A 26,448-nucleotide genomic window follows, 5' to 3' on the forward strand; every position below is an offset into this window, starting at 1 on the left:
TTATAGAATCATAGAATCATAGAATTGCCCAGGCCGGAAGGGACCTCCAAAGGTCATCTAGTCCGACCCCCCCGCAGTCAGCAGGGACACCCCCAACTAGACCAGGTTGCCCAGGGCCTCGTCGAGCCTCACCTTGAATATCTCCAGGGAAGGGGCCTCAACCACCTCCCTGGGCAACCTGTTCCAGGGCTCCACCACCCTCACAGTAAAGAACCCTCTCCTAATCTCCAGCCTAAATGGACACAATTTCCAGAATCAGCAAAGTTCTTAAATGAAAATGCTTCCTTTCTTTCTCCAGTTTACCAGTTCTTTTTATTAATATTTTCATTACAGTAGTTTAGTTTTCTTTTAAACTCTTAAATCTCTTTCTCTCTCCCCCTCCTCTCCCTGAAGGGAGATGCTGTCCCTTCTCTGAAGGCAGAGAGGTCAGAGAGCTTCTGTTGTTCGTTTCAGTGGCCAGTCCAGCCCAAACCAACCAGGTCTTTTTACTAATACTTTCATTAAAGTAGTTTAGTTTTCTTTTAAACTCTTAAATCTCTTTCTCTCTACCCCTCCTTTCCCTGAAGGGAGATGCTGTCCCTTCTCTGAAGGCAGAGAGGTCAGAGAGCTTCTGTTGTTCGTTTCAGTGGCCAGTCCAGCCCAAACCACAACAGGAATGTTTTAATTAGCACTAATGCCAGGGAAGAGCCCCTGCCAACTGCTTGGTAAATGAGCATGCTGGATGCCTCTGCCCTTCTCAAAATCCCTCTTCCACTGACTGAGCAGCTTTCCTGACTGCTTCATTAGGGCATGCACCATGAAGGATTATTCACCAATTCACTCCAGAAGATAAAAAGCCAGGCGGCAGGTTGTATCATCAACTCTGGGATCAGCTCTGTGCTCAGAGGGACAGATTACTACTGAGAAGACCCGTATTTTCTCTCTTGTACGATCAATCTCTTCCCTCAGTTTAAAAAACAGCTGGAAGGGTACTTCTTTCCCCCTTCTCTAACTGTGCTTGCCTTATTGCCTTATGTCCTGCTGTATTTTTATTGGTCTCTATTAAGGAGAACTTGGAAAGGAAAATGGTTGCATTGGCAGCTTACTCAAGGGGACAAAATGTGGAGCCAAGAGCTTGGACTGTAGGAGTTTTAATCTTAACTCCGACACAGATTGTCACTGTGCCCAAGCACCGTGCATGCTCAGTGCCACAGCTACAAGGCAGACTTCTGACCCATGGTTTCATAGAACCGCAAAACCGTGAATGAATGCATCTTGCAAGCCAGCCAAACACACTCCCAGTTTTGATTACGTTTCAAATTTAACAAGTTGACTTTTGCTCATTCTTGAAACAGATTAGAGTATCTACTTTAAACAAGATCTACAGCCAGCACGAGAATTTCCCCAAGAGCAGCTCCCCAGGCTGCCTTACCTTCTACTGCCTGGGAATTAGGACAGCATCCAGCCCCGCTGGCGCACTGCTCCCGTAGGGAGGATACCAGCCCCTCCAGCTCCTCCAGTCTGCTCAGCAGATCCTTAATGTCTGGGGCAGCTGCGCAGCCGCAAGCCCGGCGGGGAATGTTGATACGGTGTGTGAAGACAATCTGGTTCCCTTCGTTCACCGTGTGCTCCTCATAATTCTTGACGGGCTCAATTTCCGCCTTCAGGTCTGCATCACCGCTCGCCGTATCCAGATCCACAGAGCAAAGGGAGCCAACAGGCAACTTGATGTTGTAGACATGGTTAAAAACCACAGGCTGATTATCCTCTGGCAAGGTCACATTTAGCCCAGTCTCCCGCTTCTGGCGGATCATTCGCTTGATGAGTCCACCATTGACATGCTGGTACAGCAAAGCTAAGATCGCACAGGCCAACACCTGGGTGGGGAGTCCCATTGCAGCGTTCAGGTCCTTTTCAAAGCAGATGGAGTCTTATATATGTTTGGCCTTTGTAGTCTGGAGCAGAAATTAGAGAGCCAGTTCAAACCAAGTTAGAAATCTTCCTCTTTCCTGGCACACGTGTTCCCTAAAAGAAGAAAGAGCAGTGTAAGGGATGGATGGCAGCTACAGCACCAAACAAAAGGCCTATGACACTGAATATGTGCTGGTGTCCTTAAAGAGCATGGCTGAGGTGCTACTCAGTGTACGATCTCACTCACCCAAGCTGCTGACCTTGCTCTTACATACAATAACAGAGCATTACCTTGTTTCCCAGGATCTCAGTGTGCCTATGAGAAAAATATCTCAAGACATGAATCTTGAAGGAAGCTACTATTGGTTCCAATGTAGAGCAAGTACAGTGGAGTATGGAAGGTTCAAATGCCTCAAGCAGAAGACCGGAGCAAAGAAGCCTGCTGAGTCTCATCTCAACAGCAAACACTACTTTCAGATAGAGGTAGGTAAAATACATATGTATATTCTGTTATGATTCAACTAATGTTAAAAGTCTGTATTTCCTTCACCCATTAGCCTACTGCTTGAAGACTACTGAAGGCTGGATCATGTAGAAAACTCATGGCATTGTCAAAAGGTACATCAACACTACTAAGCTCATTGAAGCCCTTTTCCATATGCTTTAAATTACTCCAATTGCTTGGGAATATGAGCTCCAGGGCTTGTAGCCGAATGGTAAGCTTCACTATACTGATGATTTGCCTACAGCATGAAGATAAATGGAGCTCTCTGGAGAACACTGCAGGCTGAAGGTTCTGGTGTTAGTGCTTGTATCGTAGCTAGCAATATTTTAGCATAGAAGTAGTGAAAGACAACAGAAAATGAAATTCCAGCAAGGGAGAAACACTTAAGAAACAGCAATAGAAATACACATGCACACCCACACAACAAAAAGGGAGAGGAAGAGAAGGAAAAGAAATCCTTTGATCATCTAAGTCCTTCAAGAGAAAAATCTTTACATCAATACAGGTGCAAAAACATCTTTTTAGCAACCGACACACCTTTTCACTAGGCAGCATTTCCCAGAGTCTGATCTTTCATCAGCTACTATACAAGAGCTCACTTACGGTTACAAGCACCTGGCTAGGCTGTACGAGCTCTTCCTGAAACTCATTCTTTTCAAATAGCTTCGATATTTCCTCTTCCTCCTCACTTAGTACCTTTTCCTTTCAAACGATATGAGTTAGGGGAGCTGAAAGACATCTGTTGACTTCCATGAAGAATCAGCACTTCAGCATGCAGTGAGAACCAAAAGCAGCTAATGGACTGACTAAACAAGCTCACCTAATAAATGTCAGTTTAGCATTTGTTTTTCTTTCTACTCCCAGAAAACCTTGGTTAAATGGTTAGGTCAGTGACTGCTTTCACTAATAGTAAGCTAGTGACGCCAGTAAAATATTCTCTAAACACCACTGTTTTGATGGTAATTTGTTTGTCAGATAAGAGACCAGCTTCTTCCTCCCTTCTACTTCCCCCAAAGAGTAGAGATCATTTTTTGCCTATGCTGTCCCAGCTGCTTTTGTGAAAGAATGACAATAATACATCAGACAGTTTACTGAAGTTAATTTTTTTATAGACAATGTTGAGCTCACAAAGAGTAAGCTTCACTCCTTTTTATTGGGGAATAAATCAGAAGTAAACAAGCAGCACTGGAGGCTCTTTTCTTGTCATGGAAAAACGTTCAGCTTTAGGTGATTTACCCCATTTGTTCAAATCTGTCTGCACCACCAGAGATCACAAGGTACCTAAGAAAGAATAACAGAGACAGACATGGTCCAGGTCTCCTTTGTGACTCAGGCCAACCCCTCAGTTTGGTTGCCAGTTCACGAAGCATGTTCTGGACAGTATTTGAAGTGGGATTTTACTCTCAGGCACTCCCACTTGGGGTTTGCAAACTGCTTTCCATGCAATGAGATTCCATATGCACTTTTTGCCCTGTGACAAGGCCATATCCCTAAAATCGGTGCTTAATCCTCAAGTAGTTATTTAAGGGATGGGCTGCTTGACAGATGCATCACCAATGGAAAATGGAACGAACTGGAAGCAGCTCTGCATCTAATTCTCACTGAATTTTAGTGAAAGTCAAGCATCAGTTTCCTTATGGCTTTTGTAAATCCCAACCTACAAGAATATGGGCCTCGCCCAAACCAAGAAAATTGGTTGTAGCTTTTCTGCAGACTGACACAAGTTTACATATCATTTTATAATGGTACAAACTGTGATAATTTTTTTATAAATCCCTGGAAAAATGAATAACGGGCCACTGTCACTGTTAACTTTGCTTTTGATGAAAGCCACATGAACACCATTACTTTTACTGGATACTTATTGCATTAGAGTCAGCCAAACCTCACAGCCTACAGATGATACTGTAAAACTCAATGTATCTTGGCTGATATCCTTTTGAAGTTTATAAAGCAGCACTGTGGTGGTCTGGAAGAAGCATTGCCCCGTGTCTGATCTGTGACCTCTGTGTTTCATCCTTTTGAAGTTTATAAAGAAGCTGGTGGTCTGGAAGAAGCATCGCCCCGTGTCTGATCTGTGACCTCTGTGTTTTGACACCTAGAGTTGATACCTGAGCTAATTCAGGTGTTTCTCATCTGATCCACCAAGGACCCAGCATGATTAGCTGAGCTCCACTCCTGGATTTGAGATCTACAGGACAAGACACCTTCATAAACGATCCACCAAGGACCCAGCACGATTAGCTGAGCTCCACTGAGATCTACAGGACAAGACACCTTCATAAAATTATTTATACATTAGCCATATTTTTGGCTGGAAGAACAAAGAGGACATCCTCCTCTCCAACTCCCATTCCTCAAACATATCTAAACAACAGCTCAGACCACAACGGACCACCCAGGAGCAGGCCCTTCTAGAGAGAAATGGAAGCCATGGCAACTGTCAGACTATATTCTTCCTTCCTTTTTCCTCATCTTCTTCCCTTCAGAACAGTTCACGTAGATTGTATTTTAAACCTGTCTCTTGCAGACATCCACTCTATATTTTCTTTGCAGACATCAGCTGTTGGATTATTTACAGGCACCTAAAACTCTTGCAGCAAGAGTTTGCAAAAGAAGATGACCCTTCTCATCATGATTTGGGCCTTGCTGTAATGCATATAAAAAGAGCTGGGTGATGTTTGTAGCGTCTCTCTCAGATATGAGGAGAGGCTTGTATGGCCAAGAATGTGTCCATAATTTACAAGCAGTTTGTCCTGTGTAAATACTAACTGTAAAAGTTAGATGTTATCCAAAGAGGAAAAAAAAATAAGACCATTTCTAGAAAAACACTCCTTAAAAGCTTGATCACTAACTAGTAATACTCTTAATAGTATATGGTGGAAGTAAGATGGACTGTCAAGAGCATAAAGAAAGGAATAATTTTCCTTTCCACTGCAGCACGTCCATCTGAGCACCTGAAAACCCATCATAGTCTGACTGTCAAAAGCTGAAAAAAATGTTAGAGTTTTTTTTTTGTTCTTTAGACACCCTCCCTGCTCCCAGGCCCCCCTCCTGACATCAATACTTTTTCAGCCCCTTTCCATTTAATTAGAAATTTGTTTCTTAATAGGAAATTTTCAATCAATCTCGGAAAAACCACAGGAATCCTGTCTCCTGGGGAATACCAAGCAAAGGTAATGTATGAATATTTTCCTTCCCCAAAGACATATTTGCTGGAAACCAGCAGGTGTGAGAAACTAAATTAATGTTTGCATAGTTTAAAGTTCTAGTGTACCACTCTATTCTCTCTTGCAAATTCAGGAGTAGAAGAGTTGTGAGATGATTTGTGGGTATGTGGAGCGATAAATATGCAAATGAGAACCCTGTGCAATTTTAATCAAAACAGATTGCAGCAATGGAGAAATGGAGGTGTTAAAAAGTATCTCAGCTGTCCTTCTTAAAGGAGGCAGAAGGCTGATTAGATTTGCTCAGACACCCTCTACATGTCATGACTTGGAAATGAGACTTAAAGGTAGGGAAAAAAAAAAGAGAGAGAAAAAAGGAAATAATTCCTCTCTAAACATAATTCCAACATTACAGCAGGAGGGGATCAAATATTGTCAGCATAGATCGGATCCAAGCACATCTTGTTAAAATCTGCATGAAAGTAGCATTAGGCTGGATTCTGACAGAGAGGAAGACTCGGTTGGAGAAGAGCCACAGCCCTCTACAGAAAACACAAAATGGTGCATTTTGAGGTTTGCTAATTGCTAACCCCAAAATAGTTTTCTGTGATCTGTTAAGTGAAGAAACTTCATGTTTCAAGAATTTCCAGCAAAGTGTGATCTGGCCATCTGCTCCCTCAAGACTGGGGTACCCAGCAGTGCTTGTGTGTAGGCACTGGCATCATGATATCATGGTGCTCTTCTCTTTATCTATTGCCATACGAAAAAAAGAGCCACATTAGGGAATTCAGTCTGACCTGGAATACTCCCTCTTTGCAGACATGGGGATTTTGTACATTTGCTACAAGGAATACAAGCAGTGCTATTACAGAGGATTAATACATTGAAACTGCCTGCCAGAGCGCGTTTTTACAAGGCAAGGCTTCAAAAGATGCAACCTTTTAAAGAAAAAGTGCTAATGTAGCTTTGCCAAGAGCATGTGACTCTTGAGGCTCCAGGCATCTCCTCAAACACAAATGGATTAAGTCAGAAGTAAATTGAAATGTTCTCAAAGAAAGAGACTGGGGAGGGACAAGGGGGAGGCTGAAAGTTTTGACATAGCAGGCCAAAACATGAACAGTTGTGACTTCCCTATTTTTTCACTGCTGTTTCCATACATTCATAACTACAGAAAATCATTTTCTTTCCATTCCCAATTCCAACAGGGCAAAGAAATCAGCAGGGATACTCAGTGTAGGTCAAACTACATTAAATCACAGTGGTGAGCAGAAATTTACAACAGTCCTAAACCATCAGTACTGGATCTTTCCAGCAGAAATGATCAAAGCCAAATTGTTGCTTTTTTTTTTTTTTTTTTTTTCTTCTATTTACATTGTGTTCATTCTAAGCAGAAGAATCTTAAGGCAGCCAAGTAGGGTAATTCAGAAAATCCATTATGCTCCCAAAGGCTCACAGAGCACATGGGCAAAGAGATATTGCAAAATTTCAGCACCTGCTAGACACTACAGGTATGAATATGTCCTTAGAATGTGAACCTCCGACGGGAAATACTCAGAATTCAGAAATTTTCTTTAAAGTCTGAAACCAACTGCACAAAAAGGGGAAAAGAGGATCATAATTACCAAAGAAAAAGAAGTTGTGAAGCATCCACAACTCGGAGCTCTGGATGGACCCTGAAGCCACCTGTGTTTCACCTAGTGCTGGCCCCACACAGTTAGGAGCAGATCACCACCATGGGACCAAGAACACCTACAAATAAGGGCACTTTGAACACAGAGATGGGAGCTGATTTGCACAGTTAATTCATGATTGATTTGTGAGCTCTCATACATTAGAGTTCTCATGGTCAGAATGTACCCATCATAACATTCTGAAGGCCTTGCTCATGTCACTGGAATTACTAATAAAACAAAACAACTTTTAGATTACCATAAATGAACCCTACAGTAGATCCTGGTGATCACTAGAATTGCGATCAGACTTATACTGTTTCAAAGAACTGCAGTTCAAACAAATACACAGATTTTTTTTTGCCCCATCCACCCCCTGAGGTCCTGCATTAAACATCACTCAGCTAAACGTGAACTCTTCACTCCAGTTAATTTTTCATCTTTGGCTTCAGTTCTTAGATGATATTTCTACTTTGAGGAAGCCATGTAGTTTCTGGTTCACAGATCCTACTGTACGTCATCTTTAAATAAAACCATTTGGATTCATTTTAACCTCCGCCCATTCTACCTTGGCTGAAAAGCAGCATCTAGACAGGGCTTTGCAAAGGCTGTTTTGGAAGGAATTTGAATTAATTGCTTTGTGTACAATTTAGAATTTAGCAAAGGCTCATATTTCAAAGCCATCAGCATGACAGTGCCACAAAAGGGGAAGGAAAAATAACCCACTGAAGCCAACATCCATAAAAATGTGAAAGAGCCACGGTAAATTCTGAATGATAAGCATAAAAGGAGCCCCTTAGAGACTTAACCTTCTGCCGTACAGTGACTATTTTGAGTTAAATTAGCATGATTATTCCATTATAAACTACTTTGTTTCAGAAGTTTTGTACTCTTAGCCATGGAAAATCTCTCTAGGCCTGTCCTTGTTCAGGATCTCAGGGAGAGAACAGACCTTTCCAAACTAAACAGTGAGTCTGGCTGTTTTTCAACGCAGAGCAAAAGTTCAGAGGTGGTCTTCTTCCAGTATCGGTAACACCTTTGATCAATAAGGTATTAAATATAATGAGAAAATCTCATGAATTAAATGAAAAATTAAGTCAGCTGGCAGAGATACAGCTGGGAGAAAACAACTGCTGAAAACATGCAATAATTAAACAGAAGTGAAAAACAGATTATGTGATGAGGTGCCTGCAATAACAGGATATCGAACTCGGCAACCAAGAGGAGCCTTCTGGTTTCATAGCCCTAAAGAGTTTTTTGAATTTTGTATCTTAGGAATTACCTGGCTGATGACGAGAAAAGCAAAGAAATTCTGCCTGAACATACTACTGCTGCTGTTGTTATTCCATCTAAAGTGAAGGAGCAAGAACCCGGAGGAGAGCCGGGCGTGAGGAAATGGCGCTGTGCTGGGACTTGTGAGATCTGAGATCACTCCCAATTTCTGACATGAGTTTAGCCAAGTCCATTATTATTCTGGTTTCTAATAAGTCTATGGGAGATTTGCACCCTATATTAGTGCAAATAACTAAATTGCCTAATTCTTTTTACATTTCCAATTGTTCCTCGAGAGATTCTTCAATTTACCCCAAATGAAAAGACTTTTCCTGCTGTCAGTTTTTCTACTGAAGCTCTGTGATCCTCATGACACAGATTGTCTCTTAATGCTTTATATACTACCTATTTTAGAGGAAGCCCCAGGCATATTTAACAATAGCAGCCAAGTGTAATTGTTAAATATGCCTGGGGCTTCCTCTACAGTTCTAAACAAGGTCTAATCACAATCACCTTCTAAATAGGCCACAGATAGACAGGAGACAAGATTAGTGGTGAAAAAGGCAAACAAGATACCTTTGGAAATTATACAACCTGGCAGGAGCAAAACTGCTCTGAAACAACTGCCATGTTGTTTAGGGCTGCGGGGTGTTAAGATACTCTTGTTAATGCTGTGTCTACGCAATTATTTATAGAATAAACTCAGCGCTTTCTTTGGAGCCACTCCAGAGGCCAACCACCGGTGAAGGAAATTAAACGACAAACCTGTGCTTAACATTATTAAAAGAAGATTAGTCCTGTGGAATGCTTTGTGTGCAATGCTGTGGAAATGGAGTTTCTATCCCAAGTTGGGGGGGGGGGGGGGGCGGCGACCTGCCCCAACTTGTGCAGACAGAAGTGCAGGGCAGCAAACTGTGTGGCAGAACCTGCACCCTCTGCTCTGCTCACAGCTCCTGCGAGGAGCTGCTGCCCTTCAACACTGCCTCCTGTAGATACCTTCAAAGTTGTACCTTTGGGCTGTCACACTTAAAAGCAGCCTCCTGTCCCTTAAAGGAATGTAAAGGCACTGCATGTATCATAACACGAAGCTCTCACAATGGCTTGAACCCTCACTTCATCAAAACAGTCACAGCTATCAACTGGAAAACCTCAAGAACAAGGGTTTGCACCATCTGTTGCTCCACCAACAGGTATCACAAGTGTTATGCAGAATTCACATTTACAGAATCAGACCCTAAGGAAATAGCATCAGCTGAATCCTAGACTTTCCCAGCTTCTTCTTGGCTTGTGTCAGAGCTTTATGGCTATTTAAACACAATTGTTTATGAGAAACATCCCGCGTGGCATTACGTAATAGTTATATATAGCCAACCAGACTCGGGAAGAGACCCACGCTAAACACAGGAATCAAAAGCTTTTAACCCATTCTTGGTACCACCAGCATTAATAAAATTATCTGAGTTCAAAATGAATCAAGATAATTGGCGAGTGACTTAGATGCGTAATGCAGAATTAATCAAACCATGCTTATAACTTGGTGTTTAAACTCTCGTGTAATATGCTGTTAAATGTGCATAATTAGAAACAAATAAATGAAACATCTCAGTCTGAGTTACAGATGTGTCCCTTTCCAGCATGCTCGTGGGCTCCTGACTATCGATAAAGTTGCTTATACCAAATATGCCTCCAGCTTGTGACTTGGCAGGATCCTGCCTTTTTAGTTAATTTACTGCAACAACGGCAGAAGCCTTTCCTGCCTTTTGTTGGAGACTCTAAGGCCTCTGATGCCATACCTTGCCCAGCAAAAGCATGTCAGTGTGGGAGGCTGCCCTGCTCTCCATGTCCTCCTCTTCATTCACAGAGCAACACATCTTTACAGCCAGATGGAGATCACAAAGCACCTGGCTAGAAATCCATGCACTATCTCAGAGTTGCCTACAAAAAGGATATCCTAAGGATATCGATGCTATTGAGTATTAGATGCTAGAGACCCTGGGAGCATGGAAGCAATACAATGATGTCACTTATACATTAGGGCGGGCTGCGTGCCACCTCATACAATGATGTCACTTCTTATACATTAGGGCGGGCTGCGTGCCACCTTCTGGCAAAGGCTTGGTTTGGGGAGCGCTGTGTGTGACCCCACAAGCGTTCCCAGAGCCAGCTCCTGGCTGCCAGGGCTCCGAGCACCCAACAAAACCAGGCCAGACAATGGGAGCTGGCAGCCAAAAGCAGACTTGCTCCACGACTGCAAACCTGTGCCAGCGCTCGCTGGTTCCAGGAGGGCAATGGCCCAAAGGCAGGAACCAGCCAGCAGCTTTTGAGTGCACGGCAGGCTATTTGTGACCAGGAAATTCTGCCTCTGGGGCTGAATTTCCATACGTGTTTAATCCCAGTGACTGAGGAAGACATTGGCAAAGAATACACCCCGCCGAATGGAGGCAAATAAAGCACTTTGCTGCAAACGGAGCCTAACATTTATTTTGGGTGTGCGATGGAGTCTGAATTCATGTGATAGAGTAATCCTGTCGATGAGGTCATGTGTTCCTCTGAAGGGGCTTCTTTGTACCCTGGGTTAGTTAGCAACGCTTTTTCTGTTATCAAGCATCTGATTAAACTCACAAAAGAAGGGTCTCTAAAAAACAGTCCCAGGCAGAATTGAGAAGCGAATAAATAAATTGTTGTTTTTTTCCTTTTCATTTTATCCAACAGGAAAAGGAGAGAAAAATAAGATGGGAAAAGGGCACAAGAAAGGGATTAATTGTTCTCAGATGACAGAACAAAGGTCTTAATCTATTTTCAAATTTTCTATAGAGCCCAGCCCTGCAGCAGATACAGTTATACACATCCCTGTGGCCAATTCCACCCTGAAGGATCACAGTGCACTATCCAAACAGCACAAGCCTCCTAGAAGCCATCCTATGGCTGTCACTGCTGGACTGACACAGCACCCACCTTCTGCAGCAGTGAACTCCTTCACCAACACACTGGGCTTCCGTTCCATTATGGGGAAGATAAACTAAAATGTGCCCCCAATTTTTATTTGACTTAAAAAAGACAGCCATTTGGATGAGAATATTTTTCATCCTGCAGCTCAGACAACTTTCATAACACTTTGTAGTATCCCTTACCATGTGGTGGGAACACCAGCTTAGCTCTGACATCAAGGAAAGAGTGAATTATAATTAAATCATTACTAATTTCCCTTACAGAAAACACACACAAAGTCAGGTTAGATTGTGAAGTCTAAGAAGCATGAATCTTGAGTTATTTTGCACTGATTTATCTGTAAGCGCTCACAGATGCTTATAAATAGTAAGATATCTGCTGTTAAATACCTGTACTTACTGGAATTACAGTATATCAAATTATTTATTTGGTGGCATCAGTGACACCCCATATTAGAAAAAAAAATTAACTCTGAATTACCTTCTGGGTTATTTCATTCAGTATTTCCCCATCCTCTCCATCGGATGTCTGAGCAACCAGACAGACATGTAAATGTTGGCTCTACAAAGAGTACTATAAAAGAACTGTGACCAAGTGATGATAAAGTAACAGGTACAGGTGGCTGAAAGTTTGTTCACAACATAGATTTTGCCATTGAAAGGTGCCATTTTTTCTTATGATTCTGAAAACTCAGCAAGAAGAAAAGTAAAATACAGTCAGCAGCACTTCAGGAGTTCCCTTTTTCAAGAAAAAATTCCATCCTACCCTGAAAAACCTGAGGAAATCTTCTTTTAAATCAGTAATTTTTCTGTTATGACTTGCTTCTGAAAAACCTGAGGAAATCTTCTTTAAAATCAGTAATTTTTCTGTTATGACTTGCTTTGAACAAAATGGCCATTTTGAAAAAATAACCACTTCAATAGTTTCCTCAACCTCCTTTTTCCTAATAAAACACAGAGCAGTCTAGTCTTCAATTACCAAGTAAAAAGCATTATGAAGATGACACTAGAGTGCTCATGCCCTCCTTCATCCCAGGACAGGAGGAGAAAGGGAATTAATCTTATCCTCATTTACACCTCAAAGCGCAGAGATGGTCCTGTAGGGAAGTAAGACACGTCAGTGCATTTTAAAACACCATTAGGCACTAAACTGAATTTTCACGTAGCAAAATACTTCAAAAATAGTGGTCGATAAGCCAAAGAGCTTTTTATTGGCAGCTGACTCATTGTCCAATTACCTTCCTGTTTCTTACCATCTTGGAGGGCACCAATTCTTCTGTTTGCAAGGCAAGTTCTGCTTATTACACAAAAAAGTACGGTAACTACATATAAGTAACACTCCCCCTGCACCCCCCAGCATGTTTGGCTGGAAACCAGCTTGGCTCGAGATGTGAAGTGAACAGCTTGAGAGACTGGAGAAGAGAAGAAAGAAGAGCTGGGGAGGGGGAGCAGAGGAGAGAGATACTGAGATTTCTCAGTTCTCTGGACTTGATGGTACTGTCCTGGTGTATCAGCCAACGCCACTTTCTCTTCTCCTTCCAAGCCTGTCAGACCAGCTGGTGAATTTGACCTCTGGCACTCCAGTGATTCACAGCAGCTAAAAATACGTCTCTGTATTACTTTTTAAAAAATCCAGTTTTTGTTTGAGGCAAAATAAGGATAAGATCACGTAAAAAGGACGCCACTGAATGAGTTCAAGGGAATAATGCAAACTGCAGTAGGTTGACTGAAGTAATATCTCACACAGTTTATGTTGCTGCTTCTTTCTGCCTTAGAGATGCAAAGCCCAGCAAATTAAAATACTGCATGTATTTAAAAAAAAAAACAAAAAACGCACAGGGTAGGTTTTTTTCACAAATTAGGTTTATTCCCATTATTATATGAAGAGATTAAACTCTGAATGCTGAGCTGAAAAAAGCCAAACAAATGTTCGCTTGGAATAATTTATTATTTTAAAATATATTTCAGCTGACATTTACAACAGTGGCATGTATGTTGGTGTGATTTGGGTCCTGCTACTCAGGCAGCATAAGAAAAAGAGTGAGTACCTTCCAGATTGGGGACATGTGGTCCCCACAACTGCAGGGACACGTGGAAGACAACAGCAGGCAAGGGAGCACACAGCTCACTTCTGCTCTACCCCAGAGATGTCGTTTGCAGGGATGGATCTTTCTGAAGAGTAGAGCCCCTCCTTCATAAAATCTGGGAATACAAACTACCAGATAGACTTACTGGGGAGTCTGCTGCTGACTGATGGGAAAATCACAATGGAAATAAACTTTGAGATTAACTGATATATAGATTCAAAAGCCTACGTAGTCAAAGAATATGTTCATCTGGGAGTTATGGCTCACTGGAATGGTGAGGCATAGGCTGTTGCCTTATAGTATCATTGCAAAGTGAGAAATGAACAGGTTTCCCACTGAATGGATTCCAAAGGCCTGGAAAAAACTATCTCAACAGTAGTTGAAACAAAAGCTCCCCAACCAAGGGTCTGCCTCTCAGAGTCTTCTGAACCATAACAAGAGAAATGAAGGTAAATAGAGCTGGCCTGTTAGGGCTGGATGCATGGAGTTCCCACAGAAATGTGCTCTCGGGAGAGACTCCAGAAAGTGCTCACAACCTCGGGATTAATAGTGTGGTCTTGTGGTTAGAAGTGAGGACTGAAACTCAGGCATCCTACACTGAAGTTATTTTATAAATCATCTGGTGTGTCTCAGTTTATCCACCGGTAAAACCCCACAGAGAACGTATGTCTCAGTGAATTAAGTGTTCCAAGGACCTCACAAGAAAGGGACCGTCAAATCCTCATTTCCATAATTAAACACCTCCCTGTAGAGTGCTATAAAATTGCCAGAAAATACATGAGTAAAAAGCAAAGAACTGGAGTGTTATTCCCTGCAATGTAAGGGAAAAAAAGAATCACAGATAGGGAAATGCCTTTTGCTCTGAAGACAGTCTGACCAGAGACGGGTAGCAAATATGCAGATGTGACCACTTAAAATTCTAGGGTAACAACAGAAAATTGAAGACATTCTGAAGCCAAAACATAGCATGTGCCAAGCCAATTACCAAAATAAGATGAATCCATGGACACAAATGATAAGTTTAACAAAACCCACAGAGAAACACACCAGAAAATTTGAGAAAAATCTGCAACTGCAACAAAATACATAGATCCAACTAATCATCTTACATCTACGGCGTGCCCTTTCATCTATAACAGACTCCAGAATTTTTATGAAACCAGGGGAATCATTCATACACACACATATGCACAAACTTGCTCCACGAAGACTGTATCCAACATTGTGTAGCAACATCTGCTGTTACACAACTGAAGTGATTCACACTTTCAGACAGGAAGTGAAGAAGAATACTACATCCAGCTCAAGCCACAGGATTTTTATACCAGCCACAAGAAACAAACTAGTTATTTTATGGGGCAGATCATTCTAATGTATTACATATAAACCAAAAATGAGAAACAGAATTAGAAGAGGTAACTATGGGAGAGCTAGCACCCATCCCATCTGTTCTAGCTCCCGGTGACTGAGATGGGGCACAAGTTAACAGGGAATTCAGGCTGTCCTTGGAGCTTGTTTTTCTGTTAAGAGCTCAGACACTTGAGCATCAATTTGTGGAAATGGGAACTCAGAAAAGAGAAACAAAACAAGCAGGTCAGTGGGGTGCTTTTGAGCTGTTTTCAGACACATGGCAGGGTGCACAGCAATCAGCCAAGTAGAGCAATTTGCTACAAACTTGAGAGAAAAAAAAAAAAACCAAACCAGAAAAGACAGGACTACATATCTGCTAAATACTTTTTTTCTTCCGTATGCAAAGCAATCTCTGTTCTTACTATATCTTTCAGAGCTGGAAGTAAAAAAAAGTACTAACAGATACAGCCTAGACACAAACTGGATTACAAACAGCAGGACACATCAGCAAAAAAGGCACTAGCAGATACAGCCTAGACAAAAACTGGATTACAAACAGCAGGACACATCAGTGATGTGAACAGCAAAGACAATGGATTCAGAGGAACTGTCACTGTTCTAAAAACAGAAGCAGAACTGCAGAAATGGGTGATCTCAGAAGGGCTCCATGGAAAGCAGAAAGGAGGTATTCACACCTTCCTTTTGCTTACTTTCCTATTGAAATCCCCATTTGCATTTACAGCACAGAAGTGAGTTTTACCCATTAGTCTCTGAAGACACATGTAGAACTTTAGGCTGTTAAATGTGGAACTGAAGCAGGTCCATAGCAGAGCTGCCACAGACACTGAAGCCTAGATCAGTGCCTCTTCCAATATAAAAAACTCCTTTCACAGCAAAAGCAACTTTTGTGCATAATCTGACAGCAGAAATCACTCTTGCCTCCTAAGTATGTACTGTACCTTTTAATAAAGCCTTTCCTAATAGCAAAAGCATTCGCTTGGTCTCTTGGCTTTTTCCTCCTCATAGCAAAGACACAGAGCTGGAAAAGATCTACGGTTTTCTAAACTTGTCTTTGGAAAGTTTCTTTGCCAAGTTACACTTTGTCAGGAGCTCATTATTTTTCTGGGTAGACACTAGAGACTTCACTTTGAATTATTTAGAGGGCTTTGCTGATGCAGTTTCAAACTATGAGGTTTGTGTGCTTTTTTGCATGAATCACAGCAACTTACGTTCATTCCACTTACAAAACTCGGCTTCATTTCCAGACCCTTCTCCACAGTGTTTCTTCCAAAACCACCTATAGGTTTTCCAGAGCCCATTTCACAGAGTTCTAGATGGTTTTGTGATGAGATGGGAAGAGCAGAAATTCAGGACTTCTGAATTTTATTCCCACTCCTTTCACACTGAGCAGAGTTTCTGAGAGCAAAGCAGGAGCCAACTATGGATACAGGAGCTTGGACAGTCTCATTTGTCTCTAAAATTCACAACTGATGTATCAAACATCAGCTTTACTACAGATAACGAGAGGTGGGAAATGAATCATCAATACTCTTGATAAATATAATATGAATGGGTGAATAAATAGGTGATGTGCTATAAAAAGCGGACACCAGATTAATATATTTACCAAAAATATTGCTGAAAACTATGCAGTAGAAAATTGGATCTTTGAATTTGTAAGACACATGAACCATTGATCTATTAAACAAATGCTCACGTAGTCTACAAGTGAATGGGCTAAGCACACTGAGACAACAGTGCTTTGCACAGCATCTCTGATGAAGCTGGTTTTTAAATTTCTCCTGGAAGTCAGAAGGAAGAGGTTAGCCAAAATTCTACTCCATACACCCAGCACCACACTTTTCCATATTTAAAGTGAATTTAGCTGAAAGAATGTCAGGTACAGAGGCAAGTGATGTGCAATTCTTCTGGTTTAATGACTTTGCTGTAACTAAGAGCACCAATAATTTACATGTATCTGGAATAATAAAAAAATGTTTAAGTAGCATGAACTGCTCCAGATGATATTGGTCAGCAGGCAGCAAGATACTTTCAGAATTATTTGTGGTTATTTGCATGTGGCTTGTAATTTTACTTTGATTTAACCATATACTTATTCAAGCACCGCAAATGACATCTCTAAAAAAAGTCTCCGAGTACAGGCTTTTATGACTGAGCTATTCTTGGCAACGAGAAATATTATTACTTGCCTCCTGTCATTAGCAGAGCTTTGTTCGTCGTCTTAAAAGAAGCTGGGGAAACATATGGGTAACCCCTTCCCCAGATAATTCTTAGCTTTTAAAGCAATTATTCCTTTCCTTGGGCGGCTCTTCCCGGCGGCCGGAGCTCGGGGCTCCTCTGTCCTTGGTACTGGCTGAGGGAACACACGGGTTTCTCTCTAACTCCCAAGAACCACAGAAGGAGTTCCTTGAAATCCGACTTCCAGTAACAGTCCCCCCCTCATCCCCCCCCGAGGCTAGAGATCTGCTTGGCCTAGTTCTGTCAGATGTGGGAGCATCAAGAATCCACGTCTTTGGCAACCTGGAGTAGGGTAGCAAACTCTCGGCAGAGCAAAACATACAACGAAGAGCAAGGATGGAGTGAAATCAACCACGGCTTGGCAAGGCAAAACAAAATACAAATTTGGTTCACAAAATATGAAACAAATTGAGTGCAAGGCATTTGGAAAAAGAGAGGAGACTGTTTCTAAAAAGTCCAGTCTGAGGATGTTGCTCAGTGCTCTGATGTAAAGCAGAAGCACTTATGTAATGTAATGGAAAATACAGCCGTATACACAGCCCCGAGCAAGTGATTAGTCGCAGCGGTGACTGAACTCGGACAAAAATCTGTGCTGCTGCTTCAAATGTCAGCAAATTGGGCACTGTTACATTAATGGGAGGCTTGAGAGACCTCCACCAACAATGCTCTGACCTCGTTCTCTTAACCCAGAGTGACTTGAGACCTGTCTGTGCTAAAGTCTTAGCTGACAGCAATTTGAGCCGTGGAATAAAAGAAGGGACGTGGAACTCAATTATCCAGCAGCAGATCGCCAGTGAAATCAATGCAATTGTGTCACATGAGAATTTGGCTGGCAGCCTCTGAAGCCTGCATAGGAGAAAACCTTCCCCTCAGAAATACAAGCTGAAGCGAAGCGGACAAGGAATAATGCAGACAATGAAGTGCCACTCTGTGCATGAAAAATGCTCGGTGGATTCTAATTTCCTTCTCTGTCAGGCTGGTTTTATCCTCACATTACTCCACAAGCAGCACTGCTGACCTATATGAGCACAAACCAAATCAGATCAGGCCAAGGCACCCTCTGCAAAAAGAAATTTCTCTGCTATGTAATTAAGACAATGTCAATCACACATACTACAGGCACATTCAACAGCCCATATCAAAATGAAATAATAATTGTTCATGTAGCAGAAAAAGCTCTCTCCCCAGGTGAAACCACTGAAGCTAGACACCATAAACTCAATTTTTATTTACACTAAGGCCCCCTTTTTGTCAGCGTAGTTGGGCATATTAATAGGATATCAGGATACAGGATTATAGGATAGATAGAGGGTATATTCCTATTTACAGGAATTGCACTTTTCTTACCACAAATGTGACTTTTATGTATATATATGGAAACAAACACAGTATAAGGGTTCCTGCACATGTTCTGAGCAACATAAATAGTACAAAAGAGAGTCAGGCCACAGCCTGGAAAGCACTGTATTAATTCAGGATCAGACTTCACCCATTTGAATAGTACCAGTGGGACCATTAGTAATATGGAAATGTAATCACACCCAAATCTAGAGGGATGCCAACCAAAGCAAAGCAAATGAACTCTGTCCAGAACGACCTTCCTTAGCCCTGACATGGCATTACAATGCCAGAAGCACAGGGCTTCTGAGAACACAGATAACACCGAGTTCCCAGAGGTCCAAGAGAAAGGCACACAGGGCTGGCTGGGAGTAAACCAATATTGCAAAGGGTTGTGTCAAATCCCAGTGTACTGCTACTAAGGCAAATCAACAGTATATGAAATAACACCCTGAGAACGACAAATAAAATACAACCAACATTAATGCATTTGAGAATGGTGCTCCCTCTAGGTCCCGCATTCTTTCCATCAAACCTGGAACTGCAGCACTTGTAGTGCTGGATCCCTGTGAGTGACTTGCTAACCTGCAAAGTGTGTAAGTCCACATCATAATTAACGCTTGGCAGTGGAAATATAAATTCCCTGGCATGTAGCTGGTATATCCTCCTATAAACACTTCACTTGGCCACCAAACTGGAAAAATAGATAGGACATTCATAAGGAGTGCTCACCATGGGAAATGCCAGCATTTTTTCCTGGAAACTATTTACATTGCCAAAATACTTCAATAAGAAAAATGATCTGAGAGCTTTCCCTTAATATGCATCCTGTTCTCATTTGACTTGCAGTCTACAGTGTGCAGCATTCATTCTGAGTCAGACTTGAATTACTGTAGTACAAGCAATGCAGAAGGGAAGTACAAGCCACAAGTAAAGGAAAAATATGTGTTACACTGTGTCTCACTAAGAGGAATGGATTGCCTACACTTCACAAGCTACCTTTATATCTTTCTTGGCATAGCCCTTTGTCACACAGCACAGAGAAACTATTTAGGAGGATTCAGCATATCCCAAAGAGGTTGGCTTTCCAAAGGAACCAGTAAAAACAAAGAACCAGTACAAAGCGGGCACTGATCTCCTTTTGAAAGGCTGACAAACAGACTTCTGACAAAATGAGATCATGCCAGGCCAAGAGGGAAGATAACCACTAAGGTCTTGTCCTGAGGTGTATGAGACATACTGAAAGCCAACCTTTCCTGTCCAAATAAAGGCTTTTCATCAAACCAAAGAGGCAGAAAACCACAGTCACAGGAGCGTTCAAGCTCACAGTTGGCGCTCTCACCTGCTAGCCCTGCATCCTGTCTTTTAGACAGGCACAAAACTAATTGACAAAATCTGTTTCCAGTTCTTTTAATTTCTTGGGAATGAAAAGTGAACTCCTTTCTTGGAAATAAATCTTTTTTTCTTTTCTTTCTAAACCTTTTTCCAGCAGGAGTTCCTTAGTGGTGGAAAGAACTATTTAGCCAGTTCTGATGGGCACACAGGGAAGCAATTTCACAGTTTAATTTTCATGTATACTTAGAAGAAGATATTTACATCCCATTTTAGCTTTGTGCCGCCAGGATGGTGTAAGAGAGCACAAATTTAAAGAAGAATCAAGACAGTTTAGGTTAATATTATGGTTAATTGCCTAATCCCATAAGAAAATTAGAGTTTGTAATTTTAGGTTTATGAGTTTATCATGTTTTGGGGTATGTGGGGATAAGGTGCCCAAGCACTGAGTTGAAGCAAAATCATTACAGTGGAATTTCCCCAGGCACCCAATTTCAGATTCCTTTGAGTATCTTGGCCAATATCTCTACACATATAGTCAATGCCACAGCCTGGCCTGGGGAAGAGGCAGACTGCTACAATGGACCTTTGTTGTGTTATAATTCAAGCAACTAGTTTCAAAAATCTGTATTAAAGATTTCTGTTCTACCACCCTGTAATTTCTACTCAATTACTAAAAAGAATATGTTTTCAAAGCATGAAACAATATCATTTTTGTCAAGAGTTTGGAAACCGAGCACTTGTATGAATTGAAGAAAGCTTCCTTTCTCTTCCTTGTGCGGTTCTGGTTATGGGGAAAGAGCTTTCTGTGTGAGTAATCTTTCTAAGTAGGAAGCAGAGCTCCCCTATTGCTAGGGAAGAATGGACCTCCAGTAGGCTAATATGTGATGGATGACTGAATGCAAACTTGGCAACGTTGTTCTCCGCTACCCAAAGAATACAAAATGCCACAGGCTATTCGTACACAGGGACTCTCTAGTTGGAAGTTCTGAAAACTTGGCAGTATCCCACCTTAGTTTAATTGAAACTACAGTAGCAAGACAATTAAGGATGTGAATTTGGAGAAATTTCTTGCAACGAGATCAACTCAGGATGAATTTATCTTTGGTGAGTGACTCATACATAAGCCAAACAAAAACATAAATGGAAAGTTATTCTCATTGACTCCACAACCTCATCAGCAATATCTCACACTTGTTTATGAGGGGTACTTTATGGGATACAATGTATGTTAACGAGTATCCTTTAAAGTCTACATCCAAATATACTCACTGATGCTATAGGGTTGTTTTTGTTGTTTTCTCAGCAGCAGAATATGCAGTATCTAGGAGATGAGATAGAAATGATGCCTATAGAAATATTACATTAAGACCATGTCTAGTTATCAGGGCACATATATCATTCCAGTGAATGTTAAGAAGAGACACTAAGTTATTCAAGCTCATCCTTTTAGCAGAAGGATCCCTATTATATTCCTTCTTTCAATGCCTGAACACTTTCCTCTGGATCAAGAGACATCTCGTCAGGCAGAATCCCATTCTGACTCCTCCTCCCCAGTCTGCCCATTCCACACAGTGTAGTTACATCATACACTGAAAGATTTCACTAGTTGGAAGAATGCCTGGTTTTTAACTTTTCCCACATGTGGAAGGCATTTAACTTCAGCTCAGATGGGACGGAGGGTCGAACGCATGAGTGGACAGTAAGCACCGAGTGAGGGGAAGTTTCACACTTGTATAAACCCCAGAGCTCGATGGAAACTGAGACGGCTCAAGATTGTCTCTTGGGGTTGTTCATTTTCCTTCTTTCCGGTAGTCCCGTTCCTCAAAGAACTGCCTTTTCTTCCTTCTTTTTTTCTCTTCACTACACAAAGAACTTTTCTGAACAGCTAATAATAGCAATTGTAAGTAATTTGTGGCCGAGAGCACCACTTATGTCTTTTCATTCTTTCTAATACAATGAGGCCCTAAAATGCTGTAAGAATCATAACAACATCATCAACTTCTAATAAACCCCTACACAAAACCAATAGAAGGCATGGACAGCAAGTCCACTTAGTTATAAAGCAGTTTAACAAATTAAATTCCATCTTCTGAAGTCATAACTGATCCACAGACATCACTTATTTTTCAGCTCTTGAGCTCAAGTTTTGTTTTCTGTCCACAACTTACTAGTTCTATAATTGCTTGCATTATTTTTGCATATTCTGAGCCTGGGTGATGATAAAAACATTGACTCATTAATTTAACTCACTCTGATTGCTGTCTTCCTCAATTTCCTACTTCGGTAACACTGATTTTTCTGCAATATTACATCAGCAGCTTCACTATAACTACTATGGGTAGCTATTACATTTTGCAGTAGTTTCAAACTTCTGTAGTTTATAATCACTGGCTTTGATAACAGAGATCAGTCTTTGAGACAGGTTTGCTATATTCACACCAGAAATTAAGTCTGAGAAAATGCATGTTGGTAAATCAGAGCACAGTTTTAAAGCCCAATATCTCAAACTGCCACAATTCAACAAAAGCCTTTTTATTATTGGAAAGCTGAGATTTCTAACTTTGTCGTGGTATAAATCATCTATTTCTAAGCCTAGATCTTTATGAGACACTGGGCCTTAAAACTGCCAATGGCCCTTCAGCGCAGCAGACTGTGGTGACATGTGTCCAAGGACTAATATATCAAGTCACAGGCTTCAAATTAAAGTAATTTTTAACCACTCTGAATTTCTCGTGTTCCAATGTATGTCAGACAGGTAGGACAGGTAAATGTGTAGCTGATAATGAAGCAGACACCACCCTCTGCATTTACACTTCTTTTCAAGTGTAATATTCAACCCAGACAGATACCAGGGTTCACTAACGGAAACAGCCAGCTGAATGAACACAGATTTGCCAATATGTGGCATCCCTTTACACCAGACAACACTACACAACACAGTACACTTCCTTGCCACTTAACACCACTCAAACCTCTGAACACACCCTACAAAGCCAGATGAACAGATGGACTGTTGTGTTGCACGAGGAAAATGGCAAAGAACCGCCTAAGTATTTCAAATTGTTTTACCAGAGGGGATGGGAGGGTTAAAGCTCTGGCTCCAAAGCAACATCACTGTTTCAAATGCTCACTTGCTTCTCAGTTCTGCTTCACTCTTGAGAAGGATCAAAAAGTCCCAAGAAGCACAGACTCTGCCATCTAAACTCATTTTCTTATCAAAAAGTGGAACAATACTCAAGAACAAACTTTGACAGTCTCTTTACAGCAAGTCAGGAAATCTCCATACATGAATAATCTTTGGCTTTTTTTTAGATATTTTATAAAAAGCAGCAATATGAATAATAAGCCACGTGATCTGAACTTCAAACACCTTTAGAAATGCTGTTCTAGCAACATGATAGTTAACTGAATACTGGGGAGAAATGATCCAGTCTTAAACAGCTGGGATCCAAAAGAAAAAAAAAAAAAGAAAGAATAGATTTCCATTAACAAAGTCTTCAGCTAACACAGTTGCTCATAATTTTTAGCCTGAGATTAGGGATGTTCCCAGTAAATTCTAGCATCACGAAGCATCATTATTTCAATGGGACAATTGGATCTAGTTGGTTCCCTTTTCGTATGCCTATCACCACAATGTACCTGGGTGAGATGGTGAGATTTCCTCAGCAGAACATCAGCTTCCTCTCCAAATGAGACACGAGACTCTAATCTGCAGGCTCTATGCTTTTCATCAGATCATTTGGCTCTTCTACAGCTTTAGAAACACTGATAAAGTAAACTGTAATTATAGGATTAAGGACTGTAACTTGCAAAGAATTTTCTCTGGGCTGAAAGGAGCCAGAGGATAAAATGAACAAAAAAGATGGGAAAATAATAGCAATTTGCCGAGGATAGTGACTGTGATAGAGTCAGTGATGGTGGGGGCAAGCAGTGCCCTCTACAGCATCCCCCTCACCAGGCCCTTGTTCAGCTGAGCATCCTTTCCTGAGCAGAGGTGCAGCACCTGCAAAGGGGATGCACCAGGAACACCCCAGTAACTCTTCCAAGTACTTTTAAAATTCACTGCCCCAGGGAAGGCGGACTGCAGACAGACCCATTCTCTAAACAATTTTACTTGATCAAACATTTTCTCCTGAGCTCCCAATAGGAGTAAGAAAAAACCCAAAAGACATCATAACACTTTTCTGCAAGTCTCCCTAGAATTCAAAGGACTGTCTCTAGCCTCCACTGCCCAGCTCATTCTCGGATGACAGCACCCTTAGGATTTCACAGCTTTAAAATGCGAATGCACAACCCCAGCATAATAAAACAAAACCCACATATAACATTAATCAGGAAGCATGAAAACTTAATTCCCATTATTTAATATGATTTTTTTTTAAAAAACAGACACAACAGCTTGGCAATAAGGCTTTAACCAGTCCATAGATCACATGCACCTCATTTGTTTCTATTTTCCTTCATGAAGGAAAATTTGATAAATATGTTTCTTATGCTGCTTAATTTTATAGTGGCTGCACTGTGCAAGAGAATGTATCACCATCATTTCAATATGAGTGTATCTTTCTCCTACATAGCATGATACAAACTTTTCAGAAGTTTAGAATAACTGCCAAAAACTCTCCTACTTTCCTAGTAGCCAGAAAGCAAATCAGACGGAAAACTTTGCAAAGGTGATGCACCACAAAGTTTTGGGCTTAACTCCTAAATGAAGCTAAGTGCAACCAGCTTCTCTATTTTAAGCCAATTTGAGCCTAACTGGTAAGTGCAGACACAGTCATGCAGAAAATCTCAGTGCACAAGGGTCGTTCAGACACACTGTAAAGCAAGTGTCTCCACTTTTCCCTGATGCTGGAGAATTTCACCCTCCCACTCCCCAGAACCCACCCATTTAAGTACTGGTAATAAGATACCGGTTGAATCTTCCTTTGTCTTTTGCCCCTCAGTGCAGGCTAATGTTACCATACTTTTAAAAGAAACCAGAGCCCAGAGGGGGCAGGGAGGAAGGTGACAAAGGCTTCAGTGCAAATAAGTGTGCAGACAGCAAATTAATAAGGAAAAGGGCCTGACTCTTTTCAAGTCATACACAATAGCACAGGAAGAGGAGAAGAGGAGTTACCTGGGAGGCTTAAGAACTGCAAGTGGATTTAGTCTGGTACACGAGGTGAGCATGGGGGAAGCTTTCCTAGTGCTTCAGTAGCCAAGAGGAAATCCCAAATCTGATTTTCTACCCTTACTATCAATTGGGTTTCTGTCTGTATTTCTGTAGATGTCCAGCATTCAACTAACTCATCCTTCATTCATTCATTGATTCAGACCGATGTCATTGAGACATTTCTTACATTATTATCACACCGGACAATAAAGACAAACTAAAGACAGGCATGCTCCGATTCAAAAATATTCCCTAATAAGATCCCTGACTATTCAGACTGATAGTTGTAACTATGGGGGTCATGACAGAACACCGTGTCACTGCAAACTTGTGTGGGAGAAGAGCTCCTGATTTTTTTTAATTCAGGAAGGAAGCAGGCTTACCTTACAGACTCTGACAGAGATTAGATCCCGCTGTGAGCAGCCTCCATGAAATAAATATGATGTTAAAGTCAGCTTTCGGCTCCTGACTTTGTTGCCGTCCTGTCAAAACTCAGAGAAGTTGCGTTGTCTGTTTTTGCGCGTGAGTGTGTGGCAGACAGAGGCGTTTGACAGTAAGGCAAACTGGTCAGATCAGCCAGATTCTGCTGGGTTTATATAGCTGAGCTGCAAATCCTGATCCTTGGCTCATTCCACTGTAATAGGACGCCTGAAGGCATTTTTTTTTTCAGTTTTGCTTTAAAGGAACAGCCTCTCTCTTTGGCTTGGCTTCTGAAAGACACACACGCACACACTCACATACACACACTGTCATACACAGGCACACACACAAAAAAAGAATTTGCATGCAATTTATGGCTAAAGAAGGAAACCCCTGAACCATTCAAAAAGAAAGTCAGCTCAGGGCGAATGACTCAGAAAGCAGAATATTTTCCTTACAGCATCAGCAGAGTACATTATCAGAATTTTAAATCCCCTCACCCCCATTATTTTAACATTGCGAAAGAGTAGCAAACTTAAATAAAATCAGAGGAATAACCAGCTGGATTTCAATTCCAGAGAATCCTACAGAACATAATGAGTCTAATGGGCAGCCGGCATAAATTGACCCCACTCCACTGGAATCAACTAAAAAATTCAAAATTTACACAAGCTGAGGATCTGGCAAATCCCCATGTTTTCAAGCCCATGATCTCCTTTACATCTTTTTGTACTTCTTTGGCTCCCTTAAGAGCTGTAGGGAGAGGAGTGAAGAAATCAAGAGAAAAGTCCCATGAGCAGAGTCCTAGCCTGATTCTTTGTAAAAAAAGTAAAAAATATTTATTTTTTTTTTTTAAGAAGGAGATAAAAGCCCAAGAGAAATCAAGAGAAAAGTCCCATAAGCAGAGTCCTAGCCCGATTCTTTGTAAAAAAAATAAAAAAGATTTATTTTTTTTTTAAGAAGGAGATAAAAGCCCAAAGAGAATGACACAGGAGGGATTCCCTTTCTTCTCAGATCTGATAAAAAGAGATTACGTGGTGTGTGTGTCTGTG

General features: G+C 41.3%; 1 protein-coding gene across 1 annotated transcript in view; it reads right to left on the reverse strand.

Moving 5' to 3' along the window:
- TNC (tenascin C) overlaps positions 1-25,551 on the reverse strand; it is an 87,827-nt gene extending 62,276 nt beyond the window's left edge. The window contains exons 1-2 of the mRNA XM_014952365.1: positions 25,360-25,551; positions 1,412-2,004 (exon numbers count right to left, since the gene is read on the reverse strand). Of these exons, the coding sequence (XP_014807851.1) occupies positions 1,412-1,874 (463 nt within the window). The 5' untranslated portion in view covers positions 1,875-2,004; positions 25,360-25,551. The remainder of the gene's footprint in view (positions 1-1,411; positions 2,005-25,359) is intronic.
- Positions 25,552-26,448: the final 897 nt, after the last annotated feature.

Source organism: Calidris pugnax, unplaced genomic scaffold, assembly GCF_001431845.1.
Source record: "Calidris pugnax isolate Ruff unplaced genomic scaffold, ASM143184v1 scaffold135, whole genome shotgun sequence".
Taxonomy (NCBI): domain Eukaryota; kingdom Metazoa; phylum Chordata; class Aves; order Charadriiformes; family Scolopacidae; genus Calidris; species Calidris pugnax.